Source organism: Pseudochaenichthys georgianus, chromosome 12, assembly GCF_902827115.2.
Source record: "Pseudochaenichthys georgianus chromosome 12, fPseGeo1.2, whole genome shotgun sequence".
NCBI classification, from domain to species: domain Eukaryota; kingdom Metazoa; phylum Chordata; class Actinopteri; order Perciformes; family Channichthyidae; genus Pseudochaenichthys; species Pseudochaenichthys georgianus.
In genome coordinates, this window is record NC_047514.1 from 7,335,070 (window position 1) to 7,356,298 (window position 21,229).

The window sequence follows — 21,229 nt, forward strand, 5'->3', positions numbered from 1 at the left end:
GCAAAATGTGCTTCAATGCATTTGCACACGCCCAACCTCACAAACACTTAAGCTCCATTTCACTCTCCTTTGGTTAAACTCTGGTCGCAAAAGGGTACGGACATGTCTGTGGACCAACACACAAAGCTATCTGTAGAGCTGATGTTCATAACTAAAGAATATTTCTAGTTTCAATTGGAAAAATGGGTGATTACCAAATACTCAGCATGTAATCTTTTTAATGTACCTGGTTAATTTCGTACAATCCGCATATAGTTCATTAAAACTGAACAATAGAAAGGACAAGGCTGCATGTACAGATGAGGAAAAGAGAAATAAAAGACGTTAGGAGAACAACCCTGTGACCGCCTGACACTGCATGAAAGCACATTGCTATAGGCTTGGACTGACTGCTGTTTAAAGTGCACTAGGCTGAGCTATTTTGCCGTTAAAAAAATTCTGTCAGTTTTGGATCCCCCCTGGACCACCCCCTATTCTGGTTGTGTAAACTCATATGTTAGCATAAATGCTCTGAAATCCTGTAGTGCCCCTGCCTAGAACTCCTCAGGTGGTAAAAGAGTAGTTTCATGGTTTTGGAACTGAGAGTTCATTCTTTAGGTACATTGACAACAATCCATTCATTCGGTTTTCACACACATATATAAATACATTTTAGTCATAAAGTTAAGGACCTTTTTCCTAAATGCATTTGGGGGAAAGCAGGGAATACATTACATTTATGTTTTCACATAAACTTGGTGTGAGCGTGCAAAGTGAGTGTTATTTCCATAGCCCAGTAATACCATTTTTTGTTTTGGTCTGTTTGGCAGCAGAAGTTGGTGGCATTGGCCAGTGCAGAACCCTTTCCATTTTACAGAGGATTTGAATAACAAGGCTGGTACACACTAAATATTGTTCACTTCCGTTAACATTATGAGATTATTTGCATGTATTCACTTATAAACATATGGTTACTCAATCATCATATTTCTCAACAAGATACAATGTGGAGCCTAAAAAATTGATTAATAGATATTGAAAATATTTTCCAATTAATTTGATAGTTGCCAACAAATAAATACATATTTTCAGCTCCAATACAAGTGATTGTTTGCTTTTGTAGTAATGACCAGTTGTTTCCTAAATGTGTAAATGTGTGTGTGTGTGTTAGCATGAAGTGCCATTACCCACTGTTTAGATGCATGTGTGTATACAGTAGGTGCATGCAGGGTTTGTGTCAATGGAAAGCGCAATATGTGTGTGTAACATGGCACACAAAGAGAGTGGGTGGGAGGATTGTGAAGGGGTGGGAGGATTGTGAAGGGGTAGCCGATTGGGTGCTGTGTTAATTTCACTAAAGGGAATTTGAACAACAGTTGCTCCATTACAATAGCAATCACCAAGAGCCACCTGGTGAAATATTTATCAGGGATTTGCGGATTTATGCGGTTGTAATTACCATTTGCTAAACAGGCATCTCACAAGGTTTTCTATGGTGCCATTCCTCCTGTCACTCAGATTGTGTTTGTCTCAGCTCTCCACGACATGTTCTGCTCTGTATTTGGTGCGCTTTACATGTATAAGAACATGGCAATCAAACACAGGTTGTTTAAAGAGGCCCTATTTAGCTTTTTGGGGTTTTCCATTTCCTGTAGTGTTACACTGCCTGACATGCCTTAATTTGACTTCTTTGTTTGGTTCTGTAATATAAATACATCACTATGTAACACTCACTCTTCTATTGATTAGTGGCCCAATACATTGTACGTGATATGCAAAGGAGTGGGACATGTCTGACAAATCTCTGAGCACTTGACAAATCACTACAGAGCTGGTCAGCTAACCAATCAGAGAGGACTGGGCTCTGGTTTCAGACAGAGGGTGACAAGAGGTGCTGCCTCACCGGCATGATGGCACCTTTCTCAACGTTAAAGCATGTAAAGAAGCAAAAAATCCCAATATGAACCTTAAAATTAGCATGATTTTCCCACGTTAATGTGTTTTGTTCCCATACTGTAGCCTTCTTAGCCTAAAAATATGTCTTTGCTGCTGTATATTTCCATCAGGTTACGGTGTTCTCCAGACTCTTTTTTGAAACCATCTATAAATGGGCAACAGGACTTCTATGTTCTATTTGTATTCTGAGTGATATCAACCAATCCCCTTGGAGGGGGCTTTGGTTGAATGCAGGTAAACAGAATAACAAAAAGAACAGTACGATTTGGCCGAAAGGCAATCTCAACACAAATTGGTCTACTGGCGATGTGGCCTCTAGGTTTTTAGATGAGGGATTTATATCTTGAGCATCTGAAAGCATCAGGTGTCTAATGATACCTTGATTCAGATAAATAAGAAGTGCCACAAAGACTTCAAGAGTAGCAGCACAGTTGGGATCTCATGTGACATCACATTTGTAGAATCAGAGTGTAAAGAGATATCATTACAATATAGAGCCAAGGACTAAAAAACATGCAAACTACTAGAAAGGAAGGGGGATTCACAATATACAACCACTAGATAACATAACAACATCAGAGCATCTGCTATGGATCAAGTAAGACATCAAACCCAAAGCAATCATAAAGTGGAGATGGAAAATATGTATGGACCGCAATAAAGTGTATTCAATTCTATTCTAATAAGATTATGCAATGAAGAAAACCATTTGTAGATAAATGGTCTTGGCTGGGAAATTACATGTCTTGCATCAAAGTAAATGAAGAGAGATGAATCAGGTACCAGATTGCTTTTCTTGTCAAACAATGGTAACATGATCAAAGAGGTTACTTAACAATACATTCTCTGACTTCCACATTAAAATGACATAGACTACATTTCCTAGCGCTTCAGACTTTAGTTCCATTGGCGCAACTTCTCATTAAAATTCAGACTTGATAGGTTGGAGCCTCAAAGGAGCTGTCTGGTCAAGGTTTCTCAGTGAAATAGGTTCTCCCTTTAGGGATTTGCTCTGCCATGGGTGTATGCAAAACCGTCCCCTTAGAGGCTGCCTGTAGCAACCAGGATTTTCCCGCGATTACTTAAGCCCTATGGCTAATTACCTTTCCAGTTGAAAACATACGCCTCCTCATTAATTCAACACTCTGCAATCTATCATAATTACTGCCAAATAAGTTGTTATCGCTTTAATTTAAATTAGTGGCTGTGATTCTGCCTTAAGAGATTTTCCATGCACGTGCGTGGGAAAAGTAAAGTGAAATAAATGAATAAAAACACTCAATGCAACCTTTTACCTGTTACAAGTGCATGTTTAATGCATGATTTTACATGAAGCCATACATATTCTACTTTATAAGCTATACTTCTAAATCATATTTTATTGTGAATGATTTGTAAATTAGTGGACCAGAAAGACCTAGATACATTTAAAAATGTGTGGCAAAAACCAATGTTGTCCTACTATAGTACCCTTCCTGTGAATATCGTTATTTAATACTCTAGCTGTCGCTTTGTCATTACAAATAGATGATATCCCTTACTTACAATCAGCAAAGTAGCTACTGTATCTGACGAGCTACAGTAATCAGAAGCCTGTCATCCTACGTACGCCTTATACTACATGAATATCATCAGAAATCAGTATAAACAGGCTTGAACATCATGTTTTTGTTGAAAACCAAGGAGTATTAATATATATCAGTGGCGAGCCGTGACTTTTATACCTAGGCCCTCTGACCCCCCTTCCCTGGAAAAAAAAAAAAAGAGTTATTACGTCTCAATGTAGACTTCAGCGGAATATCAAAACAGTGGGCCGGGGTGCAAAACGCATCAATGACAGCGACCCTCTACCACACAAAACAACACCATTTATATAAACACCGATCATGACAGGGCACCCACAGCCAAGTAGCAATTACAAATGAATTAAGTCCACACACGGCCCGCATTGAAAAAAGGCCTACCTTTGATGATAAATCACTGAAACACAAAGTCCATCCTCCTGTCCTTTTGGATGAAGCACTTGCGGGTCATTCAGCTGATCCTTTGCCACTCCAGTTTATCATTGTAACTCAATCTTGAAAATGACTCGGTTAATAATTTCGCAACGATGTCATCACTATCACTGAAGTGAGCCATCATGAACGAACTTATGCTCATCATAAATCTATCGATTAGATTTAATAAAAACATAAATAAAAGTAGGATAGACATGTGGATATTATCCGGCTGAACAAAACGTGCATTTACTGTATCTAACAGGTTCGTTTTTCCACAGACCTTATTTCGAGCTATTTTCCAAAATCCTATGGAGAAATCCCGTTGCTTTCTGTCGAGGGAATCCGAGCGAAGCTTACTTCCGGGTTTTAGGACGCGTCACTGCACCACTTGCATAGACTTCACAGCAGGCGGATCCTGTCATAAAGTCCACGAAAATAAAGCCCGCCCATTTAGAGGGAAGATATGATTGGTCAATCGTACTGTCATTTGACATTACTCTCTCATTGAGTTACGATAGCGGGCCCTCTGTGAATGTAGAGAGGGACCAACAAGCTCTCCCGTCTTCACAGAACTCGCAGAGACGGCATTTAACCCTTCACATTCCAACAGAAACTGAACAGGCAGATTCGAAGGATTTATTTCTTTGGAAATATTATTTTAAATACAATTAAATCAAGTTATTTTGGTAAAACTAATGAAAAATGTAACAAAAAAAAATATAAAAAATAAATGTTTTTTTTTTAATGTTTTCAAATATTATTTTTTAGAATATCTTAGGCCCTCACTTAGGGCTAGAGGGCCCCCGACGGCTCGCCACTGATATATATATATATATATATATATATATATATATATATATATCCGTGACTGAGGTTGCCACATGTAAAGCTAGTCACTGACAACGCCACCTCCTGCTAAGGGGCAGGAGGAACCCGTGGACCCTAAATGTAAGTTGTGGATTCATGTTAAAGCTTCCCTTAATCGGTTCAATTATGACAGAGGCATGAATTCCAAAAACATAACAGCTTTATTTAACAAGTGTTTGGAAACCGTTTAAAATATCGATTCATGTAAAGTATAATAGTATAGTATGGCAAATATAATTCAATACATATATAAGTTACCCTCCTCAGTTGGGCAGGCCCGGTCCGCTGGGTTGCAGTGCCTGCTGAGGGACAAAAACAAGAAAAAACAAGAAAAGCCACACACCAAAACCACAATCTCTATAAAATAATAACAGTGAGATATTTAACATACATAAAAGAAAGTGTCACACCGTGCAGTCCCTAAACTGAAGGCGGGCAGCGTTCCACCCGGGCCCAGGCCTACGCCGCAGAGGAGCGCAACCTACAACACAAATAATAAAATGATTATACTGCCATACACTGCACATGAAGAAAATGAACAAGAAAATACACAAGAAACACTATAGGACAGTGGCTGACCTGGTCCTTTTGAAAAGGAAACAACATAACATGTTAGTTGCCAGCCTCATTCACCAACTCAATATCAAATGAAAGAGTTAAAAACAAGGCATACTTCCACAGAGTAGATTTCCAACTCAACTTAATCCTGCCGGGGAAATGGTCGCTTAATATCCCGGGTAGCTGGGCCGGTTGTGTACATTAAGCTCTGTAAAACACATAAATAAGTTGCTTAAAACACAATTAAAAACGTCGGTTTAAAAACGCCATTTAAAAGCAAATTACTCATAACAGACCCGGTCTTGTGCCTGTCGGGAGAGTTTCCCTCCGTCAATGGTAAACTCTTGTCTTGCACTCGCCCTAATAAAACCAAACTAAATGAGCCACTTGCATAAGTTAATTTAAAACCACCTTAAAACTGTTATTCTTACCTTTGTGAGAGGGAGAAGACCAGTGACAAGCAGCCAAGAGAGACTTCATTTTTGAACTGACGGCAAACTTTTTATGGCTTCCTGTTTACCTGGTCACCGGTCATGTGACCGCATCAGGTGACACCGTCAGGTGACAATGACGTCAGATTCCCACATATATATATATCAAGGTGTTACAAAACAGTTAGGAGTATACATGCAATGCATCACCTCCTCACCTCTCCTCCTTTGCTTTCCATCTTTCTCTCTAATCAAATACATACCACCCAATCAATGTTGCTGCTGTATGCCTTCTCGCTACTGCAGGAGACCAATGAGTGGGAGAAAGGTACAATTTTTCCAAGTCATTATTAAAACCTTTAAATAAGAAACAAACCTGTAGCAAACTATTGTTCAAGAAAAAATGTTTTTAATGTTCTTGACCTTGTTTCAACTTTTTAAAAGAGTCAAACGAGGGTAAAAAAAGAAATTGGCTAAGAGCCAAAAGAGAAAGTGATTAACCGTGAAGGCCACATGCTGCCTTGCCTTGCATTGTTTGTTTGCATCAGTGCATATCTAGCTTTGTTAAAATGCCATCTGTGTCCGAATGCTGTTTAGGCTGCTCGTGGTGAGTCAGGACAAGAAGCAGATCGGGAGAAGGTCTGCATATCACTTCTGGCTGCTGCCCAGCTCCCTTTGACATGTCTTATTAGTCAGGTCTTTAAAAGCCCTGGCCAGCCTTCCCAGGCACACTCCTCCCCAATATTCCTGATTAAAGTGCGACTGACGCTCGTAGCGTAGAGCCAAGTTGGCCACACAGCGTTAATGTTGGGTCATGTTCATTACTCAGACACACTGCTGCTTGCTGCCGCGACTGAGAGAATCGCATAATGCAAGACATCGCCAGCTAAGGGATTTGGGAACTTTGAATTCATTTTTGTTTGACACAACCATCAATCTGCTTTCTTAGTGGGTGCAGGTTATTTAGTGTGCGAGTGTAGCTGGAAGCAGATTATTTGTTAAACTATGAAATAGCATCCAGGGTGCTTTGATTTTGAGCATTTTCCTATATAACATATACTTAAAATGACATGGATGGATTTAGCTAATAGTTAACTTAAAGATACCACCTAGATTTGATGCCAATGATAGCAACAAGTAAATACAGTTAATCGTGGTATTGCTACGTTTCGATTGAATCTATTCTGATTATGGTGTTATTATTAAATCAAAGGGATTTGCCCTGGGTATTTTATGGATTTGTATCCTAAAAGCATGCAGGAAATCTGAAGTGTTTTCCCTGAGTAATGCCTGCAGGTAATAACACCCAGGGCACCAACACCTTGCTGCCGCTTGGCAAGCTGATTGCTGTGAGTGCTCATGCAGAAAGAACAGTGAATCTACAAATATGATAATCAATTGGTAACCATTTGGTGATGGAAAATTATGAATAATTCCTAGTTGTAGGCACTGAACAGTTTGAATCTGCTGTCTGTTTAACCGAATGGTTAGAGTAAATAATTAACAATGATTTAAATCCTTAGTTGGAGCTGCATGTGAGCCGTAAACAAACCATTACAATAATAAGCATACACTGCAAGCTTTCTGTCTCATTTCCATTGTTCTACAGATTCTCAGCTCCCACCATCATCAGTTGTGGTAATTGTATGTTGTGCTGGATGTATGTGTGTGAAAGCAAACCGGGCTGAGGAACGTGTTGAGCATTGAGTAACATTTCACGGCCCATTTGCTGTGCTCTGCGGAAGCTCCTTTACTGTATATACCGTAGACTGGGAGGAGGTTGTAATGAGGCGACGGTGGGCACCCATCGATGCGTGAAGGGGGCCTCTATCGTCCTCTGTTTCTCACCAATTTCCTCTCTAGCTTTTCCATCCTTTTTTTTTTTTTAAAACAGCTTCCATTCTGTATGTAGTTCACAGAGTGTCCATCTATCTGTGTGTGTGTGTTGTGCCAGAGACCTGTAATCAAGAGTCACTGCACATAAAGGGACCTCCAGTCATTAAGGAAATAGTGGGAGGTTAACGGCTTGTTTAGAGAATCAATTAGTCTAAAATGTGGACATGTGGGCCCATTTTTACACACAGCTCTACGAGGGAATGTCAAGGTTGTACATTCTGCCTCCATAACCCTTTATGGCTCCATCACTAGTACTGTCCTGGGAGGCCTCTTTAATCCCAGTCAATTGAAGTTAGAGTTAAAGACACAGTAAAGCAGCTGTTAGAGCGTCATTAGCTTCTGTAATTTGGTGTATTTCTTTGTATAAATGGAATATGTTGGTTGATCGGATCCCAAGAGCACTTAATTCGATCTCTTGATAGTGGTCATTACTTAGCGATTGTTCGGGAAAATCACTGTGATTTTTCTTTTCAATTGTATATGACTGTGTTGTGTCAGGACATGGTGGCGGAGGAGGAAACAATTCCAGCAACTTCGACCGCAACAGCAGCACTTTTGGAAATGTGACACACACATAAACACACTTACACATGCAGCTGGGGAAGTATTCCTCTTGGGATGTGCTGTCTGAAAACCAACGGATGGTGTTTAGCTTCACACCCCCTCAGACACGTTCATGCACACTGCTCCGCTGAAATCCTGACTGGTGGGCTCCGTGTCATTGACGCCCGCCTAGCAACATCTGTGCCGGCTACCCTCGCATGCTAGAGCTGCGCAACACTCAAACAGCCATGCTCACACACCAGCACATGCAGTCACAGTTTGCAGATGGACACATGTTTATGGTGTAGTTGTTTCAACTGATGGGGGCTTTAGTGTAGCTTTATGACACGGTTCAAAACATTTATTGCGTTTGAACATATTAAATGCAATATAATTGTATAACACGTTTAAACAGAAGGCATACTCGTGATAATGTGGACCTAAAAAGTCCAAAATGGCCAGCTTGTTTGACACTAATGACCCTACAGACCAGAAAGACCCACATACAACCACTAATTCTACTATCAGTAACTCGTATACTAAAAGTTACTATATCTGTATTGTAAAATCCTCATAAAAATGATAATAATCTATACCATTATTTCTGATTAAACATTACATTACAATTATTATACAGCAAATGTTTTTCTAATTGGTTATTTCCCTAAACAATACACAAGTGAATTTGAGATAGTTCTGGCGAAGGAAATCATGTTGTAGTGGGTGTGAAAATTATGAAAAACATAAAACTCAAAGCTCTCTGGGAACTGAGATGCATTCTCAGTGGCAGTAAGTACTTTGTACAAGAACGCAGCACTTTGGGACATGGTTTTACTGAAACACATTCAACAGCATAAACACTGGATCAAATATGCATCACAGCATGCTTTAAATATAGATGGACCAACATGAATTACGGTAATATACAGTATCTCTAAACTTCTATAAAGAGTACTAGTAGGATGAAAATGAGAGAAATAATGAGATGTTGATTTCCAGTAACTTGGTTTTGGTTTGTTTGAATGATTCCCAAAAATGAAACAAAATGTAATAATGCAATATTGATAAACAATCATGATGAATACAATGTTACAGAAGAATAATATTGGATAGCGACAACAATGATTAACAATTGATTTAAAAATGATTTCTGCTATCATTTGGGGAATACTGTGCGACATCCAGAGAGGCACACAAAAAGAACGCAACGTGATATAATAAGTAGTAATTCCCATCATAATCCCTGGGTTTGCCGACATAAAGGACTGCACATTAATGAGAAGAACAGTAACTGGCTAAGCAGCATTCTAGTAGGAGTCTGTTGCACCTCCTCTTCACTGCGTCATGCTTCTGTGTGCCACAATATGGTGACTTGAGAGGATCAAAGTGTTTGGCATGAAGAGCGGCAGACTTTTGAACCGCAATGCTCTTAAAGCTCAGGGAGGCATTTGCATTCTCTCCCTGTGGCAGAGTTACTGCCTCCTTAGCTGCTCATAAAAGCGTGAATGCAAAAAGAAAACAGAACTTCTGAGGCACACTGGAATGCTGTAAAAAAAAAAACTGGCATTTATAGGATTTTTTAAAAGACTCCTCTAGCAAATTAGAGCTGTTGTGAGGATGTAATGTAGAAATATCCACGGATGGAGGAAGGGAATGTTTTGTGATTCTCTGATCAGGTTTTTACAGCCTCTGGTTATCAGCTACAGTTGGTGTTTGTTCACACACAGAGGTTTCACTAAATATAAAAAAATGGGACAACAAAGATATCTGAATTATAACTATTTGAATTGCATCTTTTTTTTATTTTATCGGCAACTATCATGGAATTACAACCCTAAAAGTCCCTCAGCTAAAACCCATTTTAAGGCTTTTGGTTGGACTTATTTCCTTGGGCAGGTTATTCTCAAAGCTTTGGGGACAAAATGGCCCGAAGGTCACTCAAGTGTGTTCAGGCATAAGGAGATAAAGATCCTGGATGAGGCAGGGTGCCAGTCATTGTCAGCTGAAGCACAATCGGGTACCTGTGGCAGAGATCCAAAAAAGGGAGAATAATTCATCCAGTGGTGCAGCATGGGGAGTTGAGAGTTTATTTGTCTTCTTGCAAATGTATTCTGACAGGTAGAAGCTGCAGTATACAACATAACATATTGAATGCAGTTGCACCTGTATGCAACATATATTCAGCTAAGGCTCTCACATACATGATAGGCAACATCATCTCTGTGTGTGTGATCCTTTCTGTCCTATAGCGATATCAAACCTAGAGGGAAAGCATTGTAGATTGTTTCCAAAGTTCAGACAATTTCAACTCTGACCTTGTTTGCTGGTGACCTTTCGATGCACACTAGCGTGACTGCTGTGTACGGCATAACCTTAGTGTATCCAGAGATGACGAAAGAGGGAAAGGTTCTGTGCCCCCAAACCCTTCTTGGTAGCTTATCTTTTCCTCGGGAGGAGTGTACAGTATGTGCTGGTGTCTTCTTTTGACTTGAAAACTGAAATACATAATTCATAAGAGTATTTCATTATACCTTTATTGCCTTCCAACTGTCCTTTACTGCTAACTGGTGCATAGTGATGATAATATACCACCATACCAACCATATGGACTGCTGTGCTCCATCTTGCAGTTCGGATTAGGGTTAGGGTTGGTCAGTGTTATTTCCCCCATTGTTTCTTCTTTTTATTTCTGTCTAGAAGCCTCAGACTGGTATTTATGCCTCAACCATGTTGTTTTTTTCAAACCATACCACCCTTTGGGGCTGTACTGTGCTCCAGCTTGGAGTTAGGGTTAGGGTAAGTCACCTTGACTTCAACCATTCGACCATTTGTTTTAAGACTACTGTCTGGAAGCCTTCAATAAGTACTGCACAATGAGAATGTATCTGGCAGAAAGAAGATGTTATGGGTGGTAAAAAGGTCAAACAAGTCTAGATAAGTATTTAAGTGAATAGTAATAGATAGATCACATACTGAAAGACCAATTGGCCCCATGATGTCTTCACTTTTCCGAAAGACAGCAGGCCCATTAGAAAGCCCCGGTATCATTCATTTCAGCCCAGATCACATACTTTAAGAACATTTGGAAGATACATTTAAATGTGTCGATGTTATATTTGCATCTGACCAGGTGTTATCAGTTTTCTTATGTGGCTGGCTCCAGAGTCAACAGACTATTCAGTGTGAGGAATTAATAATGTCCTAATGCTAGGAGGCACAAGAGAGGCTGATTGCATTTCTAATGAGCTTTCTGTACCTTGCAACTATACACGGCGGGCAGATGAATATCAATTTTTGTTCACGGTAACGGACAAAACGAGTGTTTCGCGTCAACGATTTTGCTCAATGAGCAACGTCGGATTGTCTTATATATATATATGCATCTTTCAAAATTGCATGTTGTCTGATAAATATTCATATTTCAACGTTGCATGCAGCACTGAATGTTAAAAGGTAGAGACACAATGTCAAACTGGTATAAAACTCTTGTAAAATGTTTTCTCTTTTACCACGAGGCCAGATTTAAGCCATGACAATTTCATGGAATGCATTGAAACGGTTCAGACTTAATATCGGTTAATTAATTTGTTGTACCTCGGCAGGGAGGTAAGAGCAGAGCTGATGTGGACTGGAGTCTGGAGATGAGGTGGTGGTGGTGGTGTTGGCTTCGGGGTTGGTGAAGGGTTTAAATGGGATGAGTAATCCACAGAGTGCCTATAATGTAATGAGTCAGCCGCGCTTAATGGAGTCCATTTGAGAAGGAGGGAGGTATGCAAAGAAAAAAGGTGGTGGCCTCAGAGGTGTGTGTTGTAGCTGAAAGAAAGGCTAGGTTGGAGGACTGAAAGATGAAAAATGGAACTCCTACGACATACATTTTTCCAAACTAGACAAAGATGACCTTAGTATTGTTTTATATGAAAACCACCTTAATTGTGGCTGAATTGTAATGCTGCACTGCACCATGGTAGCATTTTACCATGAAGCCCAAGGCTACAAACACCACTAGTTTTTAGAAGCCTGAAACAGAAATGGATATAGTGCATTCAGATTGGCTTTAGCTTAGCCTGGTGGTCTAGGATAATTCCTGAACTGCCAAACTGAGTTAGCCAAGAATGTTTCCATTTGACTTTGAAATCTCTGCTTGCTCACACACACAAACACACACTATTCACCCCCTTCTAGCCAGAATATATCTCCATAGCATTGACACAGTCTGCCCTCTTGTAAAAAAACCCTGGCATAAATTCTCTTCAATTTCCCTAAAGCAGGATTTATCACAGAATGCTGTTGTTTGATAAGTTCATTACATGTACAAGGCAAGCATACTGGTGATGTGGTTTTTCGGGGGTTACTTTGACCAATGTTTGACTTACTTCTAAATCCACTTGCTTGTACATGCTTTTTTTCTCTCAGACATAATTTAAAGCTTACATTGAATCACAATTATAATTTAATTTGTTCCCTGATTGCATTTGTTTGCCTTCCCTACAACTACTTTGTTCACCAAATTAAACTAAATATATCCTTACCAGTGGAAGCTACACTGCACCCAGTTGTGCTTTATTTCAAGATTCTGCATGTATAATTTCTGCTGTCAAACAGTTTTTTAGGGATTATTTATTCAAGGCAAATTAATATAAACCATTATATGTATGCTAAGCTTGTCACGATACCAGCATGTTACACTACAAAACATCTGGCACACTTTCAAAACCATGGCAGCAAAATCAATTAGGTTTACCTTTTATATTTATTGAATTAACAACCTATTTAATTACACCATGGTTTCTTACTTTTAAGCTTTTTCCAATATCATTTTTTAAAGGCTTTGTGGAAACACAAATACAATCCAGTTCCCCTTTTATTGGAGTGCCAGAAAAAGGAATCTTGGCCCTCAAAACCCTCTTCATGTCAAGACACCATCAGGGAAAAGTAGAAAAAACATGTATTTTGGCAAATAGGGCGCAGTGATTTTACTTTTCAGGAAATTAAGTTCTCTTGTGAATAACTTGTTTACCTGAAAATTTGAAAAACATCGCTGGTTAAGGTTCAAATGAAATTTCAGGGATGTTCATGAACGATGTCAGAGTTTTGACACTTGCTAGCTTCCAACACCTCCTCAAGAGTCGGGGGTTATATTATTCATGCCTTCCGTGTTGTTCTCATATCTGCTGCTCCTGCTGTTGCTGTGTGTTTCTTTTCGCCTGTGTGTACAGACCTGATGATCTGTCGCTCTTCCAGGCTGCATTGTTAAATCCAGGTCAGCTGCCATCTTACCCTGCTGTTTTCACGGCCTGTTAGAAATCTTGTTATTGGCCTCCTTTTTAAGGCGTATAAGCGTGTGATTTAAAGTCGGAGAGACGGAGTGTCACAAGAGTCTTATCTGTTTGTTTGGTTCTGTGTTAAGGTTGGTGGAGGGAAAGCAAGACCAGACGCATAGCCAGATGTGATGAGTGCCTCTAGCTGTGACACAAGTGACATGCCACTGGAGTGGGAGAACGGGTTTATTTGCTTAAGCTCTCATAGCAACAGTCGAACACACCCACTTGGTGGTCATGTATGCAGGGAGGTCTGTATGTCATTCATACATGAATAGCTAAACGTGCAAATGCATATATTTGTATTCTTCTGACAGTCACAGTGAGCTTTACAGTACAAGTCGTCAGTAGGAAGAGAAGGGTAAAATGGGGCCCACGTCCGTAAAAATCGGTTGTCGCAGATGCATCGCAGAACACATTTTGGAATGTAGCAAATGTTTTTTTTTGGGAAGTTACAGGCTCAGGTGGTCACCATGTGAAGATGATTATTACAGAGGGCCAGCCGTTTAGTGGCAAACAAACAGTGCTGTAGGCTTTGAGTCACACAGGCCCGTTGAAATGTTTTATGACAAATTAACTGCTTTGGAAAAGGGGAACATCGTTTGAAAGTATGGACTATTTATTTTGAAAGGGAAAACAGCTGTGACTGTTGTAGCTGCCAGGGCTAGTTATGGTAGTTGTCATTTTCTTTTTGAAGAAATCCACAATATAATCGTTGCTTGTTTGAAAAAAGTTAGTAAAACAAGATTCTTTCCCCTGGAAAAGAAGAAACTACAGTAGACCTATAGTTACATTTGTCAGTATAGAAACTGAACATTTTTATTTGGTCTAATTTGTATGTATTTCTGGATTAATGTAGGAAATTGTTTCTTGTAAAACATGTTGCAATTCAGCCCAACACCTTTTTAAGTGGTGTGAGCGAATCTTTTAAATGTAAAAAAAAACATGTAAAAAATAAGGAAAAAATAAGGAAAACATAGTTAACTAGTTGGATTGTGGTTGGTGCTTGTTTGCCTTTCAACTGTCCTTTACTGCGAACTTGCGCAGAGTGATGATCATATACCACCATATCATCCATATGGACTGTTGTGCTCCACCTTGTGGTTCAGGTTTGGGTTAGGGTTAGTCACTGTAACTTCACCCATTGTTGAGGATATAAGATAATTTTTCGACCCAAATGTTTAGTCTTGGAACACATTTTGCAGAACCATTACAAAATCCATTATTAGAGGCAGTAGCACAAGAACATAATCTAGTCTGGTCATAGCAGTGAACTTCCTATAGTCATTACGAAAACAGTGAGTTTGATCTAATTTGGTGGGTCAGCCGGGATTTGAATTCAAAGTGAAGAGATATCATCAATGGTTCTCAGCATATTGCATTATGTAGTTTAGCTATTGATTTTATACGGACTCAGTCTGTGCACAGTTCTTTCAGTCAACAATAACATGTTCAATGTCTACACTTGATACTCTTGTTCTTTTGTGGGACAAAGTTGATTGAGATGTAGTTTGTTTAACGTTCTTCTCTGTCTCCTTTTGTTTCCCCTTCTATTTCTACATTTCCTTCACTCTCCCTTCACTCCATCATATTCTCCTTCTCCTCTATGCTCTCCGTCTAAACAGGTCCCCCACCAGTTGGGCGCGCTGACCTTCTACCGCTATGAACAGCCTATCGTTGACTACTGCCAGGCCCATCAACCCCTGCGGCTCAACATGGGCTATGAGGGACCCCCACAGGGCCTGGAGGGCCTGGATGACCTGGGGCCGTGTGATAGGGGCACCATTCAGACAGTGGCGCTGCCTGCCGTGCCCACTGCCGCCAGCATAGGTGCTTCCGTGCCAGGGCCTCGTTCTCCTCCGCCAATCCTCAGACCTCCGACTGAAGGTCCAAGTGGCGTGTCTTATCCTACCATCGAACGCACCGGCACACTCAAATTCGGACGTTAGTGAGCCGGATCTGGTGGTTAGAAAGTGGGGCAAGGGCCTCTGACTCACCGTGACTTTGTAATGAAGGGGCAGGTGAGCTGGTTATTCAGTGGGGCCTTGTCCTCAGAACATGAGTATGTGAACTAGAGGACAACACTTTTCTAATTCCGCCTGAAGGGACTTGGAATCTGAAACACACAGTCTCACTAATATACAGCAGAGCGTGGAACATCCTTGCAGATCATTTTGTTTTCTTTTTTCCAAAGTACTCCATATAAAACACGTCTGAATCATGGGAGATAATCCAGCGTATGTCAAAAAGTATTACCTTGTTTCCAAATCTGGGTCTTGGCCATATCCCATCATGGGGCCCCTGTTCACAGCAGTCCACGTGTACTAAGTCTGGAATAAAAGGGAAAGTGCAATAAACATGAGTTCTCCATCCCAGAAAGTGGGAGCAGTAACATAAAACATAAACGAGATGGGAGCTGGACATCATGTGAAGAGGATGGGGCTTCTTACTGTGATTAGTTTTAAAATATTAACTCTGTATAGTTGTTAAAAAAAGGCAAATACAATAATCATTTATTTCACAAAGATGAGTCATTCTCTCAAGACAATGTTATAGAATTTGTATTTCTTTAAACTTGTTTTCTTATGTTTCTGTTGATGTAGGACTTCACGTTGATTTCTATTATGTGCATGTCAAACCAAAGAGTTTACTTACATTTCTTGTTAAATATATCAGAGCATTCTTAAAATGGTCTTCTAAACCAGCCCCTGCCAACTTACATTCACAATTTCAATCACATCCCGTGCTGTGTTCCAATGAAATGGGCTTTGCTTTACAGATTAGCAAAGTACCAACACAAGTGAGATAGTGAAGCTTACATTTTAGAGATATTTATCATAATAATGACCTGGTCCTCCCAACATTAATTTTATTGTAATTCATGATCTTGGAGACACAATGAACAGCAACAACCACACAAACACTTCTGGAGAGACATAATTTCATTTAATTTCAAACCTTTATTTATACAGATAAATCCCATTGAGATCATTGATCTCTTTTTCAAGGGAGACCTGCTCAAGTAGTTCCACATGAAACATAAAAACATAAATAGAACAACAAAAGGACATCATACAGCATCATTTACATAATTATCCACATGAACAGGTACCAATAGCTTCCGATTGACTAGCATCCAACCGAGCTTTAAAAACATTTAGTGGCACCAGATTGTTCAGTTTCCAATGGTAATAATGGTATGTTCCATAAGATTCAATGAACATCCATGGGATATTTTCACAGCAGGTCTTTGTATATGATTATATCCCAGCTGAACAATTCACTATTTGCTTTAAAGAGGTAACCATTGGGATTTGATGTGGTTAAACATTGGAATGCAAAGTATTGTACATATTCTAAGGTCCACTTTACTGACAGTCAAACCACTCTCACTGACCCAAACAGACAACTAAAACAAAGTCAATGTGCGACTGGACAATGTGGAGTGCAACATCTTGCAGGGTTCCGAAAAAAGCTAAGGCCTTGTGCTCCCATCAACCCTCCACTACAGAGAGCAGCAGTGGCTAGTGGGGGCATGTTGAACCAGCACGTTGACTTCTCGTTAACCTGCGTATGAACCCATGGACTGTACGCGTGCGGGGGTATTGCCTGACAGTTCCCTTTTTTTCCAGAAGGCTTGCCTGCAGTGTTGGACTTGATTGCACTTGCAGGCCTTTGGTCACCGTGCCAATCACTGCTACTCACTGACTTGTGAAGTTAATGAGGACTTCAGAAACGGCTGTGATGGCTCTGTCAAATATCATCTGCAGATTAATCGGAGCAGTGCAACCAGGGGCGATTCCTTCATGTCAGTGGTCGTTCCCAAGGGAGTTGTGGAAACTGTGCTTGGTCCTCCCATGGTGTGACTGATTGATCTACATTAAATTGCAAGGGGCAAATGTACCCACAGATAGTGGATGTATCCTCAAGATAATAGAGGTTTTTTGATCTTTTTGGCTTGGAACATAAAAGACTGGTGTTCAAAGATGATGTCAAGAAATTCTATAAGACTAATCAAAGGACAAAATCGAATAGAACTTATTTATCGTGTAAATAGTGAATCTTTAAAGATGTTGAAAAAAAAAAGTATGAACTTCACTTCTTCTGAAACACATACTGCTTGTGAACAGAAGAGGAGCCTTATTCACTTTCCGGCAGGAACCAAGATGACTCTGAGAAGAGGTTCCTACTGTACCGCTCTTGTTGTTTCAATGATAACTATTTTTATATCTGCTCCCGACACTATTGTACCATTAAACACTAATTATGTTACTGAGGCTATTTCTCAAATCCAATCATTTTACTGAATCACAGGAAGAAGGGAATTTCGGGAGCCCTGTTATTATGACATACCGCAAGCGTCAAACCTCACAGAGATCCACATTTTCTGTTCTGAATTCAGACATGGTTCCTCTTGCAGGAGGTGTCCTCACAATGTGTTGTTAGGTACATCCCAATCCAACCCTCTTGTTGTAGAATTACAACGGTATCTGCCATTTCACGGCAAGTGTGCTTTTCTTTTCACTAAGAGTTTAACTTGGGAAGGATGTTTCTTTTTGATGTGCCATAATTTTGTTAAATGTTTTACCAAAAACCAGCCCCAAAACAAGAAGTGAACGAAAACTTTTCACGTCTGAGAAGTGTTCAGTCCCCTCTGTGTACAGGACATTGCATAAAAAAAGCAGTTGATTCGCTCAGTATGGTTGCTTAATAGTGCTGGTGGAGTTTACTTTGTAATAGCAGGTGTGCCAATGTCTTTATAATGGGAGCTCTCTCGATTCTATCCATGTATTGTCTTGCCTTGCTCTATATCGCCCCTGCTAACTCCTTGGCCTGAATTTCATGTCTGCCTCCGGGTGACTCGGGTGAACCTGTTTAATGATGATCTATTTCTGTCCGCATGCTGATATTTTGGGAAACTATGCCCGGTTAGGGAAGAGCGCTGAACCAGAGACAAACAGTATGGGAGATATTTCCTGTCTGGAATGCCCTAGAACCAGCAGCACGTGTCACGGAGGACTTCACTGTTTGCTGACCCATTCCTGCCCCTTTCTCGCCTAAAGTAGAATTCCCTGGTACAATAAATGCCGGAAAAAGAGGCCTGAGTCGGGCCTTCACTCCCGGGACAGCCTTCCCTTTTTTTTTTTTTATTGGTCTCCTGCTAAAGCCCAGTGCCCCATATGTAGTAGTTACTTCAGCAGTGCTAATGGTTCAATTCAGTCTAAACACGATGATCAAAGCTACCTTCATGTATAATTAGGAAAGGCTATTAAAACCTTTGTCTATTCACAATTAAATCAACTACTAATAAGCAATTGATTAATCATGATTTCCGCCCAGATAAAATCGTATATGTTCAGCAGAATGTTCCAATCCGGCTGCCAGTAATTATTTCGTTCTTTGTCCATTTTCTTTTTCGCCATCAGAGAGCTGGAAGCACAGGCGCTGCATGCTAATGATGCATGTTTGAGCTGAACCCCAGGACTGTCTGCACTAGCCCCACCAACAAGCTTTATTTTCTCTTCTGCCTTGTTTGTTTATGGTTCCCCCCCCCCATCCTCCAGTCTTTGAGTTTGATCCCCATTGGAAACATTTGTCTTTTTTACCCGTCTCTTTTCTTTTTGCTTCTGGGGAGTTGAATAAAGTTCGAAAGGATTTGCAGAGAAAAGTTCCATATTTCACAGTTTATACGCAGTGGAAAAGCTAAATGCAAATCTCCAAGGAAAAAAGAGGGAGGGAGCGAGAGATGTTGTGCAATTTAGAGTACTAGCAACAAGTACAGGGAGAAATGCAAAGTGCAAGGACATATTACATTAGAATGAAGGCACTGTGACGTTTCTGAATGTCCCAGTCAGCATTATTTCCAACATGAGACGTGACACAAACTGCTTTAGCCAATCTCGGATACCAGTGTCATACACATAAGTATACATATGGCACACGGATAGAATAAGAACCCACAATCAAGTCAACTCTAATTGTCTAAGCTGTACGCAGATTATTTGCTTTGATATACGCAAATCCAATCGGTAAATCCCATTGCTTTTTGTCAAGGGACCTCTTGCGATGCTAGGGTATGGCCTACAAAAAAACGTCATCACTGCACCTCTGTATTTTGTTTTAAACTGCAGAAAAAACTAACATTTATACACATACACAAACAAAATAACCATGAAAAAGGGCAACAAACGCCTTGATAGATGATAATAACGTACTGCAGCTCTTGACGCTCCCATCCATTTCAGAACACCGAAGGCCATCTGCAACGCTTCAGTAGGTTCTATTCCATTACCTCATAAATAGATTTGAACAAATTAATTCCAAGCCAGACGTGGAGTTGCAGCTTTTCTTCCTTTTAACATACATCTGTGTCTTACCCACAGGCGGCATCGGGGCATACCCATACAACTCACAGTCATGACTCCACACAGTCAGTATGTAAACACGCAGATAGGGGGGCTAAGCAGGGAAAAATGAAAAAAAGTAAGCTTATTCTCCCATCTGCCACTTCTAGACTCCTAATTTAAGTTTCTGTGTGCCGTTAATTTGTGTGCCGACTGCAAAGTGGTAAGAATTAATAACTTTCTCATGCTGAAAGGTAGAAAACAGACTCCATGCATTGCAAGTTAGTTAGCTACCCCGCATGTACCCAAATGGCCTGCGAGTGTGTGTGTGTGTGTGTGTGTGTGTGTGTGTGTGTGTGTGTGTGTGTGTGTGTGTGTGTGTGTGTGTGTGTGTGTGTGTGTGTGTGTGTGTGTGTGTGTGTGTGTGTGTGTGTGTGTAAAGCAGCACCTTGTCCTCTACCTCCTCTGAACCAACGCCACCATTACTGATGTTCAGGCCAACACAATCCCCATTGATTGTTAGTGTTCCACGCTGTTTCACATTAGCAGGAAGTCTTTAACCTGTGACCCACATTGTCCTGACTCTGTTTTTCTGCAATTGCTCATGTCAGAGGGAACACAGAAAGTGAAGGCATGATTATTAACCTCTGTCAGGGATACACACTTTTCCATTTGTCTGACAAAGCCCTCTTTACGCCCCTAATTGTATTTAATGTGAGCACCGTAAAAAAGGAAGCTTTTTTATTTAAATGGCCTGCATTCTAGTCTTGCTGTTGGATTGAGAGTGCAGTGAGAGAGAAAAGCAGAGGGAAACTGATAGAAGCAATATCAGAATTATTCTTCGTAGGCTTGCAGGCTAAAAGCACTTTCCAGAATTTTTTTTTTTTAGCTGCCAAGCTTCCCATACAAACCAGGGGATCCCCGCTCCTTCTCATTCATTTCCTGCAGAGAACATTGGTTTCTGCAGGGTGTAAATATGCGCTGCATTGTTTTTATTTTTGGGTTTTCTTTTTTGGTAGTTGGTTTGTTGTTGAGGTTTTTTTTTTTCTTATTTGGATTATTGTTCTTTTTACTGTATTCAGACTTAACGCATTTTTGTGGAGACCTGGTCCAAGCGCAAAAATATGGCTCCTCTTTGAGTATATTATTGTCAGAAAATGTTTTGTAAAAATTTTGATGATGATATCAGAAATAAACATCTAAAGATGAGAGTTGTGATGTCTTGTTTTTTGAGAATATATTGCATCTTAGGCTGTACTACAAGGAAACAATACAAAAACCTAGTTATGGGCACTTCTGTGACAAGTCTCAATGTAACCTGTAGATGGTTCCTGTGC

The 21,229-nt window shown here is 40.2% G+C and overlaps 1 protein-coding gene across 1 annotated transcript in view; it reads left to right on the top strand.

Moving 5' to 3' along the window:
• Positions 1-21,028, top strand: part of LOC117456644 (leucine-rich repeat transmembrane neuronal protein 4) — a 113,890-nt gene extending 92,862 nt beyond the window's left edge. Inside the window, exon 3 of the mRNA XM_034096580.2 lies at positions 15,174-21,028. Within this exon, the coding sequence (XP_033952471.1) occupies positions 15,174-15,497 (324 nt within the window). The 3' untranslated portion in view covers positions 15,498-21,028. The remainder of the gene's footprint in view (positions 1-15,173) is intronic.
• The last annotated feature ends 201 nt before the right edge of the window (positions 21,029-21,229 follow it).